Source organism: Brienomyrus brachyistius, chromosome 25 (assembly GCF_023856365.1).
Source record: "Brienomyrus brachyistius isolate T26 chromosome 25, BBRACH_0.4, whole genome shotgun sequence".
In the NCBI taxonomy this organism is placed as follows: domain Eukaryota; kingdom Metazoa; phylum Chordata; class Actinopteri; order Osteoglossiformes; family Mormyridae; genus Brienomyrus; species Brienomyrus brachyistius.
In genome coordinates, this window is record NC_064557.1 from 9,121,779 (window position 1) to 9,137,057 (window position 15,279).

A 15,279-nucleotide genomic window follows, 5' to 3' on the forward strand; every position below is an offset into this window, starting at 1 on the left:
AAGCTTCTATTGTCACCGTATCTGTAGCCGTATCTGTAACCACGGCCGTAGACACGATTTTTGAAATATCGAGGTGCAAATGTTAACCTTGTCTGTCATCTTGCTGAGTATTTATCCAACCCCGTACCGACACGGTCCGCATCGAGCTCACCATGTTGCTTTTCAACAGAAAAATCGACAGAATATGGATACAGGTGATTGTTATACGTTATCAATATAACTAACCCCATCAAATTGTCTACTTGCTGCGCAATAATTATTCAATCACAAGTCAACTGCGATCCGTGCTTTTAACTAAAATGACAGTTTTATGTTCGTTTTTTCGGTCCCCTAAAAACGCAAATATCAACGTAAATATGCCAACAGAAAGAAGGGGCAGGTAGACCGACTAAAAAGAAAAACGAAATTATGGTCAGGGTTGCCAGATCCTGACAAAACATCCACCCCTTTCTGTTTTCTTTATTTTTTAGACCTGCACGTTTCATCGTGTAAGTAGAATAGAAGAAAAACAACATTGCATCCCCAAGGACTTCATACTTAGTAATTATGCAATACGCACAGTAAAGGCAAAAGCACGAGGCATACTTATTTATAAAAGCATAAAATAGCCACGGTAATTACTCTGATTGATGTTTATGTCCAGTGAACAATTAGCCTTCTCCTTGACATGTCCTGCTTTATTATGAATTTTTTAAAATGTATATGGTGCTCTAAGCATTTTGAGTAAACACGATACATTAACAGTCTAAATGTATATCTAGACGGTGGAAGTTTCACAAGAACTGCTCTCGGTATTCTTCTCACTGAAAAGTCCCCAGAACAGCCCAAGGGGCAGAAATAGCATTCTTTCCAACAACAGATGTTTCTTTTGTAGCAACAGACCACAGCTCCAGCTGTTCCGAAGACAAAGATATAAATACGATGCTTCTTTAACCTGTGCGGTCCCAGAAGCTTAATTTTCTCTCCCAATCCCAATTAAAAAGCAATTAAATATATCGTGGAAAATTGGCTGGCGACAAGCTCATAATTCCATAGTTCAGTCATTCCAGGGAACACCTCTGCACATCTGGCGATGATTTGACATGTCAGCATAGATTCAAAATGGCTGGCTTTCACCAAATGATCGATTACATTTCATTTCACGGTAAAGTCCTTTTTAAATCTCACATGAACAAAACAAGCGTCCAGATAGAGATGTTTTGTTAAACTAACCTTTAATTAAGCAGTTTACATTTCCGGTAAATTATGGGAGAACATGTTCCAACAGAAAACACTTAATCTTCTGGAAAATTCTTTCGAAGCAAACATTCAAGTTCATTACAGTCCGTTTGGTGATCATATTATGAGAACATCCAGCTCAACAAACATTGGTCCATGGAAATAATTTGCTTATTCGACTGTGATTGTTTTATTCCAAAATCAAATGTTCAGATTCTTACATTCGTGTTAGTGCACCAGAGGTGCTAATGCATTGCTAGCATGTTAGCCTAGTTCACCCCCAAGATCAGGGCGTGTCCACAATGCCTCCCTCACATGCTCCATCCTCCATCGATGATCTGCTCCGTCCCAGTGATGAAGGCAGACTGAAGGAGGAAGCGTCCGTCTCGTAAGCAGACCTCATAATGATATCCATCGCAAAACCACTCACCAGAACACCAAAGCTCGTAAGTGTGTTTGACCTGCTTTTTAACTCCCCCCCGGTGTTAGATCACATGGTTCAGTCCGGTGTGGGAGCCACACTCACCTCGTCGGCGGCCAGGTACACGCAGAGGTGTGCCACCTCCTCAGCTGTACACATCCTGCCCATCTTCTGCCGGGCCAGGAAGTCCCTCATGGCCTGAGGACGCATGGAACGCAGCCCAGGGAACTGGGTCAGGACTCGGGTTCGAGTCGTCTGGCTGTACCCCTCAACAGACAGCTGAACAGATCACTCTGACAAATATCAGGACTTGTAGGCATTAGCAGGCCATGGTACACTAGACTACAGTGCCGTTAAGGACGCAAGACTCCGTTAAGCCATTTACAAACATTTTAACTCCAAGTCACATCAATGATTGTACTGTGTCAGAAGTTTTAATGCAGAGAAGCCTAGTGACTGACTGCAAAGTGACAGACCTGCTCAGGGTCCGGCCGGGCCTGGATCCTCTCTCTCAGTGACGGAGTATCTACAGTCCCTGTCGCCAACAAGGAAGCATGTGGGAAACATTTGTAAGTAGTGATATTTGGTTTTAAAGGCTTTTTAGAGCTAAAAAAATACCACATTCAGCGATGATTTTAAAAGAACAGAATTAACGAGGAGAGTCCTGCTTTCTCAGTGTGAAATAGGTACTTCTGGGGAAAAAATTGAGTTTACCGGGACAGATGCAATTACAGCGGATTCCTTGTTCGATGAAGTCGGCAGCCACCGATTTGGTGAGGCCGATGACAGCGGCCTTGGAGGTGCTATACGCACACCTGTTCACCACACCTGCAGAAAGGAAAGGGACATATTTTACTGCGGTAAAGACATGGCTTCAAAATGTACAGTGCACAAGGTCACTGTACACTGTCACTGATCAGTTTAGTCTCGTGAGTACCACTGAAGTCTCCAAACAGGGGATGATTAACCCATCTGAAGACGGACAGCACTCACAGGCCTTCCAGGGTAACTCCCCTAGTTTCCTTTTACCCCAAAAACTCCAAGCACACAACTACTGATCAGCCCAGATAGGTTATGACTAGTTAAATTAATCACTGTTCTGTTTACCGCGAGGCAAACTAACCAGAACTAAAGAGCGCCTCTCACCCTTTATGCTAGACGCAACAGATGCCATGTTGATGATATTTCCAGATTTCCGAGTCAGCATCTGCGTGGACAGACCGGTCAGAGAGGATGTAGGAATATCCGGCAAAATAACTCAGGAGAATCTGGGCATACATGGGATTGTTAGGCGAACTGGACTTTAGGTTTGTCACTTATTAGCAGGTAGTGAAATCCAGTTTATATTTGGTTCACTGCACATAGCTTACAGTTTACCCAAGAATAATGCTAGAAATGACTTCTCCCAAGATATGAGCCAAACATCATGTTATAGGACACGGGTCTTCTAGTGAAGTTCTACCTTGGGCAGGAAGGCTTTTATCATCAGGTACATGCTGCGAACATTAACGTTCATGGTGAAATCCCAGTCTGCCTCCTCGCAGTCCAGGATGGACCCATGATGGACAAACCTGGAGGAGATGTCATTAAACGCCGATGCAGAGGGCATGCGAGAAGATGCCATTCGGTCACATGTTCTCCAACCCATTTCAGCATGGTAACCATACCCAGCAACATTGAACAACACGTCAACGTGGTCAAACTCCTTAGCAAGAGCTTCAACCTGATCCCTCTTGGTTACATCAACAACCCTGGTCTTGATGCCTGTAGAACAACAAGCGAGATTTCATAAATTGTCCGGACATTCAAGCAAGGACACATTATGCAGTTTGGATGTTGAATAACTAGACCAACTTGTCCACAGTGTAAGTAAACTTTGAGGACCATTTATTTAACGTAGACTAGGAAAAGAAAATCAAGACCCACCAGACAATTCGCGATTTTCATTATTAATGTGGCACAATAACGTCCGCTAGATGGCAGCACACACCCACAGAACTAAACAGCCATGAGCAAATTCAGGGATCACCTGGGTAGCTGGCCAGTTCCTTCAGCTTTTCCTCATTAATATCGGTGGCGGTGACCAGCGCACCCTCCCTCGCAAAGGCCTGTGCATAAATAATAATCCTCTTACTGACAAATGGGGAAAAGCACAAAAGTTAAGACTTAATATACGTTTAAATGCATGCAAATCTAATTTCCCCTAGGGATGCTATTAAGTTTTATCTATCCATCGAATGAACACAGGTCAGGCAGGAATTCGTTTCCTTCCGGGAAAGATTTCACACTTTGCTCGTCCAGAATTAACAAGCAATAAAATTACATTATCCCGCGAAATGTCCTTTATTAGAACACTACCTGCTCAGCCTGCATGAATCTAAACGTTTTCCTTTGCTTATCGACATTCAAATCACGTGTGGGTCCGCCGAGGACTGAGGGACCCCTGCAGGCCACAGACTGTCACTACACTAAGTGAGGCAAGGGACTCCGAAAAGATTTTTTTTGAATGGGGCGTCAGACACGACGATTCCGCCTCTGCTTAAAAGCATGTATTAATGCTGAAAAAAATGTGGATTACATTTACTGGCACGGTTAAATGCTGGTGTTAATGTTAACTGCATTATAACGAGTGATGTTACAGCTAAAACGATTTTCCCACTGCCATTATCGGCAATTATGATGCTACGATTTCAGCGTTTAAACACAACGATAATCTATAATTCTTATGAATGACTGAGATAGACGGACTATGATAGAGGGGAAAAACACTTTACGGTAAATGAATCAATTAACGTTACACACATAACTTCTTTCTCATTCCAAGTGAATCGGAAAACCTCTTTCCCGCGGGAAGGGAGGGATCGGGGGGGTGTCGGGGTAACTGCAGAAAGGCTCAGAGATACCGCTGCAATGACATGCTTTACCACAAATGCTTTGGTTTGTAGGTTGAAAACTTGCTGCCATTGACCAAATGCCAATTGTCGGTGTAGTTTTTTTTTCCTCCAATCAATATATTCAATTACAGCCAAAAGTGGAGGCGAAGGTAATTACAAAACAAGCATTAAACGCGCTTGAAACTGCATCGCTCAGTCGCGTCTGACAGTGTCTTTTTCATTGTGGCAAATGTGAACAGCAATAGCAATGCTTATTCTTTGTTACAATGAGTGACATTCTATTTATTGCTCTATATTGTCCTATGCTGCACTCCTGCTTGTTTTTTTTTACCCCCCCCCCCCCCCCCCCCCCCCCCCCAATTTAAGGAACAGGCCTCCTGGTGATAAGAAAACCTTAAACTTGACACAGTACGATGGCCGCCGCTCTTCCGATGCCCTGGGCGGCCGCCGACATCACGATGACTTTCCCGTCCAGGCGGCCCATCGCGCAGCGCCGTATCTGCAAAGCTGGGTGATGCAAACTGCCACAATGACAACGGTTTCATCACTTTTAGCTGTTTGGCAAAGTTTAGTTGTTTCTTGTCTGCGTGTCTCTTTTCGGATTTTTACACGTTCGCATTCAAGAGTGGGTGATGAGAGATCATCTCCAACATATTCATGATACATACACTATTCATGAGATATATATATATATATATATATATATATATATATATACACACACACACGCACACACACACACACACAAACATTACAGTTCATTTCGTGTTAAACCGAAGGCCTCCCTCACAGCAGCCTGGCTACGGACTCTGTCCTTGTTACAGCTTTAGCTCCAGAGTTTGACACGATAAGAGGCGTGATCCGTACACTAAACCGCACAGATTAACACTTACTGTAGGGGGAAAGTTAATAGTTAACAAGTTCATAAATTTTGCCGCTCGTGATATTTGTCTAGTGCAACTATGCATTCGGAAATTTAAAGAACTCATGAAAGGATATTCACAATAAAAACTTGAATATTTGATTAATATTTTATTTATAACGTAAATATTGAAACTGAGCCGCCAGCGTCATAAACACTGTTTAAAACAGTATTTAGTGTAACGAAAACTAGGCTATTTGGCCAGAATGGTGTTAGGTCTATTCTGGGCTGAAAAAGATAACTGTTTAGTGGGTAGGCTACTCTCTGTAGAAAGTAAAATACTTAGGACTTCCAAATATGGACTGTCACGCATTTTATACTCATTCAAATAATATTTGATTCAGATGATCAACACGCAAATCGCTAGTGGTCATTCAAAGAAGTGAACCGAAATGCATGAACTTCAAAGTCATACGATCATCACCTTCTTTACTATATCTAATAGGATTTGGTGTCCTGTACGTGTAAACAAATGAGCCGGCGCAAAAGCCTCCAAAGAAACATCTTACCTCTCACACACACTGGCAGACCCACGCTGCCGGATACGCTCTCGGCGTAAGGGCTCTCTGACTGCGGAAGGGGAAGCGCATCGCAGCCTCGTCCGCTTCCTCCACCAGATCCGTCAAATGCAGCCGCCAAACCTGCGCCAATTCGCATGGGACTAAACTGAAAATGAAAACCTGCCCCGGGACGTCGATTAATGCACTTCCCTAGTTTATACTCTGCCCGTGCATGAAAGTTAACGTCTTCTAAATCGATTGCATGCATTTCGTTTCTTTCGTAACCGGTGTGGCAGAAACGCTTTACTGATATTTGAAAGGACTCGTCATGTTTATAGACGTGCAAAGTCGTTGTTTACAAACAGTCTTTATAATAACTTAATTGTTATAACCGCTATGTGTGATTGACCTACTCCGTCATACTTAACTACCCCTTACCTTATGACCTCATAGTTAAGACTCCATCTCTACATCATCTTGAACTCTTTTTTTTTTTTTTTTTTTTGCACGTTTTGATAGATTCAAAGTCAAAGTAAGTCAAAGTAAACTTTATTGTCATCTCTGCTATATACTGTACAGGTACATAGAGAGACGAGATGACGTGGCTCCAGTTTTTTTCAGTGCAATAAATATAAGGTATACAAAAAAATATACTATACTTGGAGATAGAGGTAGAGATTCGTTTCGCTATATATGACTGAGGATAAACCGCAGAAACTGGATATCTGCATTATTTGTCTCTCTGTTTGTTTAGTGCCCAGCCAAACACAGAATTTAACAAAACTAATTTAAAATAATGCAACTCATTATTAGGCCAGATTTATCCTGCAGAGTCCGATTCACGAGATATCTGGACAGTGTGGATCTCACTACAGAGATGCCGAGCGATCCTAGCCAGACTCTGGGCAATGGGGAGTACATGAAGGTCATGCTTAACCTGACTCGCCAAGCCACTCCCTCCCTTTATTAAAAATAATAATAAAAATCCTTTATTTGTCATCTGCACAAGTATGGGTACATTAGAATTCGTCTCCTTGCCTGCCCCATCTTGCTTGAGGGTCACAGCACAGGGTTAGCCAACATTCAGCACCCCTGGAGTTGGGGGTTAAGGGCCTTGCTTGAGGGCCCATTGACATGTGACTGCCTACTGAGGTCAGGGCTTGAACCAGTGACCTTCTTGATCACAGGTTTACCCCACCCGGCCACTCACCTATCACCTCTTTAATAAAAAAAAATAACCTATTTGTATCTTCGACCACGAACAACACCTCTCCTTCCCCCCAAATATCTGCCAGAGAGCTGCCTCTCACACTGGCCAGTGTAGCACTGTTTCCGAAAGTGCCCAACCTCTCCCCAGAGCAGATAAATATGCCCATTAAGCATACATGTCCAGGCAAATTCACTCCATTAATTAATTATCCATTAATAATTGAACTGGGGGGGATCATGGTAGTGAAGTGGTTAGCCCTGTCATTTCATACCTCTGGGACTTAGGTTTGAGTCTCTGCTACGGCTCTGTGTGTGTGGAGTTTGCATGTTCTCCTCTTGTCGTTGTGGGGCTTCCTCCAGGTACTCCAGTTTCACCTCACTGTCCAAAAACATGCTGAGGCTGACTGGAGTTACCAAATTGCCCGTAGCTGTGACTGGTGTGTGAGTGTCTGGTGTGTGTGCCCTGCGATGGGCTGGCGCCCCATCATGGGTTGTTCCTTGCCTTGTACCCATAGATTTTGGGATAGGCTCTGGACCCCCCGTGACCATGAGTAGGACAAACGATTGCAGTACATGGAGGGAATCGCACTGGGCCAGGACACTGCAGCTGCCATGACCTGCTAGTCCGATCCTCCTGTGTGCCACGCCCCCTCGCTACCTCGTGTGGAATCCCGTGTTGCCAGCTGTCTCTCGTTGTTGTTAATTAGTCCTGTGTATTTTAGTCTGCATTCGAGTGTGTTTCCCCAGTCCGGTCATTAATGTTGTGTGACGTCGTTTCATGTTTCCGAGTGTTTTCGACCCGAATAAATCCCACGTTACCCGACTCCACAGCTTATGTCCTGCTTCTCCGGTCCGTAGCCCAGCAATCATGACAGCAGCCAGTCTGATACATGAAAAGTTTACAGGGATCAGGTTTATCATCTTGGTTAAACATTATTTAGGAGTTTAGGAGGGGGGATTGGTAAAGCGGGGCTTATCACTCTGTGTGGTCTGAAAGGAGCAATGCGGTGAATCCCTCGGATTTTTACGGTCATGGTTATGGGCATGTCTGAAGAATGAGCAGTTTTTCATTATGTATTACCCTGCTTCAGATACCCTGATCCCTGGTTCCTTTGAAAACACATTAGAAGTTTTTATTTTTATTGTTTTAATGCCACAGTATGTAGTAACTGTGTATGCATTTTAATAGAGCTATGTGGTCACCTTGCAAACACAACAAATAAATATGCCTAAATGCCTGATTTGTAACATGTTGCATTATGGGTCATCATATCATAACTAGCTTAGCTTAATTAGCGGTGATGGAAGAAATTCCTGCTTTTTGTTATATTGGGACATGTATGTATCAGTCACAATAACGTCTGGTAGGACAATCACAGAAAGGTAAATAGCTTCCGCATAGGCTATCTGCTAAACGTATGCAGGAGTGGGTCGGTAAAGGGAAACTTCAAAAGTGCGATTAACACCTTTGCGTCATGCCTTCCAAGATTACAGTCAGTCACCGATGCTGTCTGTCTGCTCGCACTGAAGCGTTCTGCATGTGTATGTGTGGACACTCAAACGCAAGAAACCTCTCAAACGTAAATGATACCTTTGAAAGCGCCACTTTCCCCTCCAGAAGTGCATGATATAAAGGCAAGGAGACATTATACTTTTAAATGGGGGCGCCCATTTCCATACACGCCTCCCCGCCTTTGCCCTTTGATTAATGCATTCTGAAGGTGGAATTTGACGCTCCCTGGATCAAAGCGAGAAACACAGCCACAGAACGGATCCTCAGAAGCGGCTCTACTGTACGTCTTTAGCGGATAATTGTCCTTGTGCCTTAGAAGTAGGAAAGAAGAGAACTCATATCATAAAGTCAGCTTGTATTATTAAATGCTTTCCTTGAGGTACAGTGATTCAGCATTCAAAAATGTGTTCTGAATAATACATGTATTCCATATATTTAATATGTGCCGTAATGGCATTTAACTTCGAATATGTTTCACCAGTAATGCTTTCAGGAGCTCACTTCCGTTACAGAAATAATTACTGTAGTAAGTTCTATGTTGTTTATGACTTTTGTAGAACCCATAGGTTTGGATACTATAAAGGATGTATATGTGGTTGGAGGCTCAGGTGAACCAATAACCGCCTCCCCAATAGGGCCTAAAACTGCGCTAGCAAGACCCTGAGGAAAACCAGCGCTCATTACCATACGCCAGCTGACTCAAAGGCTCTTCCATTTATCTCGCTTACCCATGCTTACACACTACCACACTTGCGTGTTGGCTTGCGTGTTAGTGCAAGTATTCAAGGGTGTTTCTTTTCTCAAATAAGCCAATAAGTGCAGTATGCCTGACATGCACTTTCGTCCACACTTTGGTAAAAACCACATGGAAGCGTCTTTCGCTAAGTATATATTCCCCAACACGCTGTGTCCCTGATGACTAATGTTTACAGTGAACATGAGTAAGTCTGCCGGCTTATCAGAGCCCAACATGCCTCCAAAGATGTTTTGTTGTTTACATCACCTAGGCGACAGTGAAGGGCAGCCTCAAACAGAACCAGCGCAAAGGACAGCAAAGGTCTAGCGTGTCTCATTTGCCTCTTCAGATATCAAGTGTGTCCCATTGTTTTCAAGAAATCCCTGCACACTCGGGCTCTTTGTCATATGCCAAAATACGTCACCACAGCATGTAGTATCTCCGCACGCCTAAACGTGCTAAATGGGATGCAGCCAGAATATCAATGGAACGTAAATGGAGACATGGCTTAGATAGCCTATTAGAGCCGTCTCCCATGCAGCCGTGTGATTGGCCAAGAGGGCTGGCTTTTCACTGTCCATTAGGAAACAGCGGTGTGTCCACAAAGCAGACAGCAGGAAATGAGACTGATAAGACCTTAATGGAAGTTTTGGAAAGCTGAATGCCATTAGCATAATGTTTATTACTGTCAGGTACATAAAGAGAGCGCGTTTTCAAAATCACGGAATAGGATTCAAACCCAAGGTTGCCCCAAGATGAAAGCCCACTGCCCTACTGCCACCTAGAAAAATGCACTTAACCCTGTTGTCTTTGTACATAAATGCATGCGTCCATTTTACCGGCACCTGGCGCGCATGACTTTGCCTGCATGGTTCTGTGAATTCCCCTTAGACACATGTCTGCGTATAGGATTGGTGGACACATGCTTGGACCCCTAAACTACAGCTTCAGAATATAGTGACGTGTATGGATCGGACAGAAAATAAGTGCATTTTAATTTGCAGGCCAATTTTCATGCAAATTTACTCACTTTATGAATGGAGATATATTCTTAAATATTTCACATGTTTTCAGTACACATTCAGGGCCCTTCTGATTTACAAATTAAGCACGGCATACACCCATGCAAATATCACAGATTAAGAGGACATAACATCGCAAAAGCAAGTGCATTAAAATGTTACAGATCTGCAACAGCAGTAGCTTAAAACTAATCTGAGCACGCCAGTGAAATAATGACCATCACTCATGTTGGTCCACATCGATCTGTTACAGGGCAGCATGGCACAGGTGACAGAGGTGACCAGTGTGACAATCCACTGATTGCTCCAAGACAAAAGGGGTTTATTAAGAAAACAACACCCTGGAAGCATAAAATAAAAGAACTGCGAGCGGTCGGAAAACAAACACGAAAAAACAAGAACTAACTACAGCAACCATAAAGTAGCAAAACAAGGAACTACGCAACACAGGGAGCAGGATTAAGCAAAGGAACAGAGCAAAAGACACACAGTAACATTGACAGCGACTGGCTAACAAATGGCACAAGCGCTTAAAAACACATAGAGAATCAGCACAAAGGGACAGGTGTAAATCATAATCAAATTAACCGATTACGGAAAACACAGGAGCAATTAAGGACACTAAATAACCAGGGAAACTATGAGAGGTAGCAAACAAATTAGGATAAGACTAGGAAATTATTGGACCATATGAATATGCAGAAATGATAAAACACAACAGAAGCAGGGTAAACCTAAAACAGGGAAACACAATTAATAATAAAGACTAGGAGCCGGAAAATGAACAGTAAGCATCGAATAATAGGTGCACTGTAGTGAGGGTGATGCTCTCCAACCAGCCTCAAACTCATGGCCGGAGGGAACAGCTTGCAAACTGCACACCCAAAGCTACCTGGCAGCCCAGAAAAGTGGGATACACACAAGTCCTGATGGCTACAAGAGGAAGGAGGGAACAGGATGGCCAGCAGCACCTGCTGGCCAAACGGGGACATAGCATGTAGGGCAGGGACAAGATCAAAGCCAGTGTACAGAAACAGGAACCCTGAAAAAATGTGTAAACTCGGATTTCTCGCATGTTATGGGGATTTTAATGATTACTGGATTACTTAATTATTTTGAAACTCGTTGCAAATTAATTGCCTTAACTAATATCAGCATGAAGCAAAATATGCTAGGAAGGAAAAAAAATCACTGCGGACGGATTTTCACATTTGGGCGACTTTTTGTGTTGTTTCGAAGCACAGACATATTTTTTATGTTGATTAAGGAGCTTAATTACAATTGCTTATTTAAAATGGTCTCACCATGCATCCTGTTTAAGTTGCCGTGGTAAACATGCCTGTTAATATGAACCTTTTACCTCAGCTGAGTTAAATTAACCTGCACTGCAAATATGAAAGATAATCAGTCATATTCACTTAGATTTTCACTAGCTTGAGGATGTAGTAGAAAAACACGGAGAATTCTCTTCCTTCACGATAAACCATTGTCTTTTTAGGACGGAAATACCGCAGTCGAAAATTCTGCTATTTAGCATGTCTTTAATGATGCCCTAGGTGTTTTTAAGTGCATGGGTGGGGGGTCATATTTAAAGCTTGTTTAAAAACTTGATGAGACGTTAGGGGACCGTAGCCTTGCCCATGTTGCTGATCAGAGACTTGAGACCTGCTTATTAAAATGCAGGCTAATTGTTCAGATTTACCGCGCAAATTTACGGTGGCTCACAAGGCTGAATTTAAATTGCTGCGAAATAACATTTGCTTGCTATGTACTTTGAAAGAAAATGCAATGCATCCACTGGAGAGTATGACTGTCTTAATTAAAAAGTACTGTATCTGGTTTAAAAGAATGCTGTCTACCTCAGCGTCCAGCGTGGGCAATTCTTGCTGATCTGGTGTGAGACTCTCAGACTCTATTGCCTGAAATCTTATGGCAAATATATATTATTCCATTATAAACCTAAAATTAGCTACATCAAGAGCATTGGGGTAGTTTGCAAACCCTACAGACTACTTACAAGGTAATAAAACTTTTACATACAAGTAAATGTGTGTTGGGGTTAGGGTGGTTCACAATGCATAGGCAAAAGTTAAAAAATTCCAAGTGCTGTTTTTTTTTGCTATCTGTGGTATAGAGATGCTAAATGTAAAATATGACCATTTAGTACTGCCTCAAAGCAGCAGGACTTGTTGAAAAGCCCGAGAATCACAGTTTATGTATGGATTCAGTAGCAAACTTCAAAATTGGCCAAGTGCTACTTATTATTGCATGATAAGAATATTAAACCTTACTTTTATGAAATGACAGCCATTTTTATTTGTGCGGATACATTTCTTGAATTTAGTTTCTTTATACTACTGACTATGTAGTATTTATCACATTGATATTACCGTAATGACCCGGAAGTAAGAAGTGCACAGTGATAGAGAGTGTTGCCACACCCACCACATGATGTACCACTTCAGGGATTCGAACCCACACTAGACCGGAAAACGAGATGACCTATTTGCAGGGCTGGATGCATACCCACCGTAAGGGTCTTGGTCAAGGGCCCAATGGAGTAGTATCACTCCTGGCATTGACGGGAATTGAACCGGCATCCTTCCCTAGTCTCAGAGGCACCACTCTGCCCAGGTATTTTTGCAATCTGTAGTCACTGAGAGGTAGTAGGAAATGTCAGATTACTTCATTTTTTTTGTATTTGGTCACATCATGATAGGGAACAAAAGACACGAAAAGTACCTTAAATTCCTCAAACCACCCTAATGCGTATGCATGTGTGTACTGACTAGTCTCAAACTGAAAATCTCACTACAGCTAGCTGACCTAAGTTGGCCACCCGAAACTTGTCTAATTCTTGCATAAAGTTTAATAAATGGGGCCGCCGTTACTGGTTGTGTGGCCCTGGAATGGGACACAACACTGACAGTTCAGTACCATGACCTGATTAGGAATTAAACCTCCAGACGGACTGATATTCTTTAATCTGACTGCATCCGTACATTTATTTTACGGAATTTTATAAGAAAGTGGCTAATGAGGCATGTAATACGACTACGGCACCTGGTGCCACCCATGTGCCTGCCTGCTTGGTTCTGCTCCATCGTGGGCGTGTGTGCTGCATGAGAGTCAGGCGGGTCCATCGCGGACCTGCAGGCTGCAGCTCAAAAAGGTGACAATCCACTGAGTGGCTGAGTTTATTAATAAACAGAACTGAACACAAAAGGGCAAACCACAAAATAAAGGGACCGCGAGGGGTCAAAACTAAAGGAACAAACTGAAGAAACCATACAGCAGATTTTAGGGAGCAGGACTAGGAGACTAAACAAAGCAACCGCACGGTAACATGAAGACAATGACAGACTGACAAATAGAACAAAGGCAGTCACTTAAATATACTGATTACAATGACTAACAAAGGAGCAGGTGCGGAGATAGAGCAAAAGGTGGAATATATTACAAACACAGGAACTAGGGAACATTGACAAACACTAGGAAAGACTCATGACTGGAGACTCAACCCCATGAGCTACACAGCAGCCCAGGGAGCAGGGAAACACACTAGGGACTAAGGGGCTACAAGACAGCGGAGGGAACAGGAAGACCAGCGACACCTGCTGGAAAACATAGGACAGGGTCGGTCACCGACTAGCCCTGACAGCCTGAGGACCTGTGTTTGGGGCAGGAGGCCACGGAGAGTTTGACAACGATTACTTTGAATGAATTCCTGCTTACAGACTGAAACGGTCCAGATTCGGCTAATCAAACCCTGAGTTTGTTCACCCAGATAGCTGCTAGGTTTGGGATACTCATGGCTTTGCTACAGAATGTTTATTATTATTATTATTCATACATTTCAGTGATTACAAATTAAAGTCAGAGGGGAAAAATACTGAGAGCAGATGGCTTCCGTCAAGCAGGAAACTCATCAGCCACCTAAACTGGACCTGAGGTCATCAGTGACTGTTTACACTACTGAAGGTATAACCGGGTGATGTGTGGTCACTTAGCAACCAGCGCTGCTAGTAGTGAATCGATGTCTGTTCTCGACTCTATGAGTTTTTAAAGGCCTGATGTCAGAGGGGAAAGACACTCGACATTTACTGATGATAAATCATAACCGCAAAACTGAAACGACCACCTAGCCACTTCCTGTCGGTGCTGTTTGGTGCTTCTGGCTTGAAAAAATTTTACATAATTCTCCGTGACACATTACATAATGTCCCGAGTGTGAATATCAGGATAGATAAATAGGTCTTTAAATAACCCCTAAGCGTGCATGGAGTGCTTTTTGATTTATTAAATAATAACGTGCCCCATATGTTGTCATTACACTCACTTGACAACCTTCTGCTGACAGGTTTATGAATGCGGTATTCATACAGAAAGAGCTCAGCTTTCTTAAAAGACATATTTTGCTAAGCCGCAAAACAACTGCAGCATTTGATGACTCACTTCATTTTGGAGTCCTTGCAAATTGAAAAAGTTTGGGGGGGGGGGGGGGGGGGGGAGGCATTTTCAGAAGTGTTCTTCGGAACAAATAACCGAGGCACAGAAAAGCCCCCGGCAAACTCACTCACTTACATGAGGTTAACCGAGTGAAACATGCGAAAGCCCCACAAGCAAAAAGGTCATTTCTTTAAAGCTGACTATAGCTGTGGAAGATCCGGCCAAAGGCATTCCTAGAGGTGGGCGGGGCCTGTAACACCTGCTCTTATTGGCTGGGGACTGCTGCATGTACGCCTGCCTGTTTATTTACTGCTTGTTCCAGAAGGCCAAAGGGAAAAACAAAGTCTCAGAATAGCTGTGGCCGTGAGCCAGATTTTCGGTGGATTATTTTGTCC

The 15,279-nt window shown here is 43.1% G+C and overlaps 1 protein-coding gene across 2 annotated transcripts; it reads right to left on the minus strand.

The window, feature by feature from the left end:
* Nucleotides 1–1,195: 1,195 nt before the first annotated feature.
* bdh2 (3-hydroxybutyrate dehydrogenase, type 2) lies at nt 1,196–6,065 on the minus strand. 2 transcript variants are annotated; one of them, XM_048996480.1, is made up of 10 exons: nt 5,965–6,065; nt 4,946–5,054; nt 3,669–3,747; nt 3,307–3,403; nt 3,102–3,210; nt 2,786–2,846; nt 2,354–2,467; nt 2,116–2,174; nt 1,745–1,837; nt 1,196–1,583 (listed from the first exon to the last, which is right to left on the minus strand). In XM_048996480.1, exons 2-10 carry the CDS (start codon nt 5,015–5,017, stop codon nt 1,530–1,532), a joined length of 738 nt encoding a protein of 245 aa, XP_048852437.1. In that variant the 5' UTR covers nt 5,018–5,054; nt 5,965–6,065; the 3' UTR covers nt 1,196–1,529. The 2 variants fall into 2 exon arrangements, with proteins under 2 accessions (XP_048852437.1, XP_048852438.1); XM_048996481.1 differs by having other exon boundaries at nt 4,946–5,040; nt 5,965–6,030.
* Nucleotides 6,066–15,279: the final 9,214 nt, after the last annotated feature.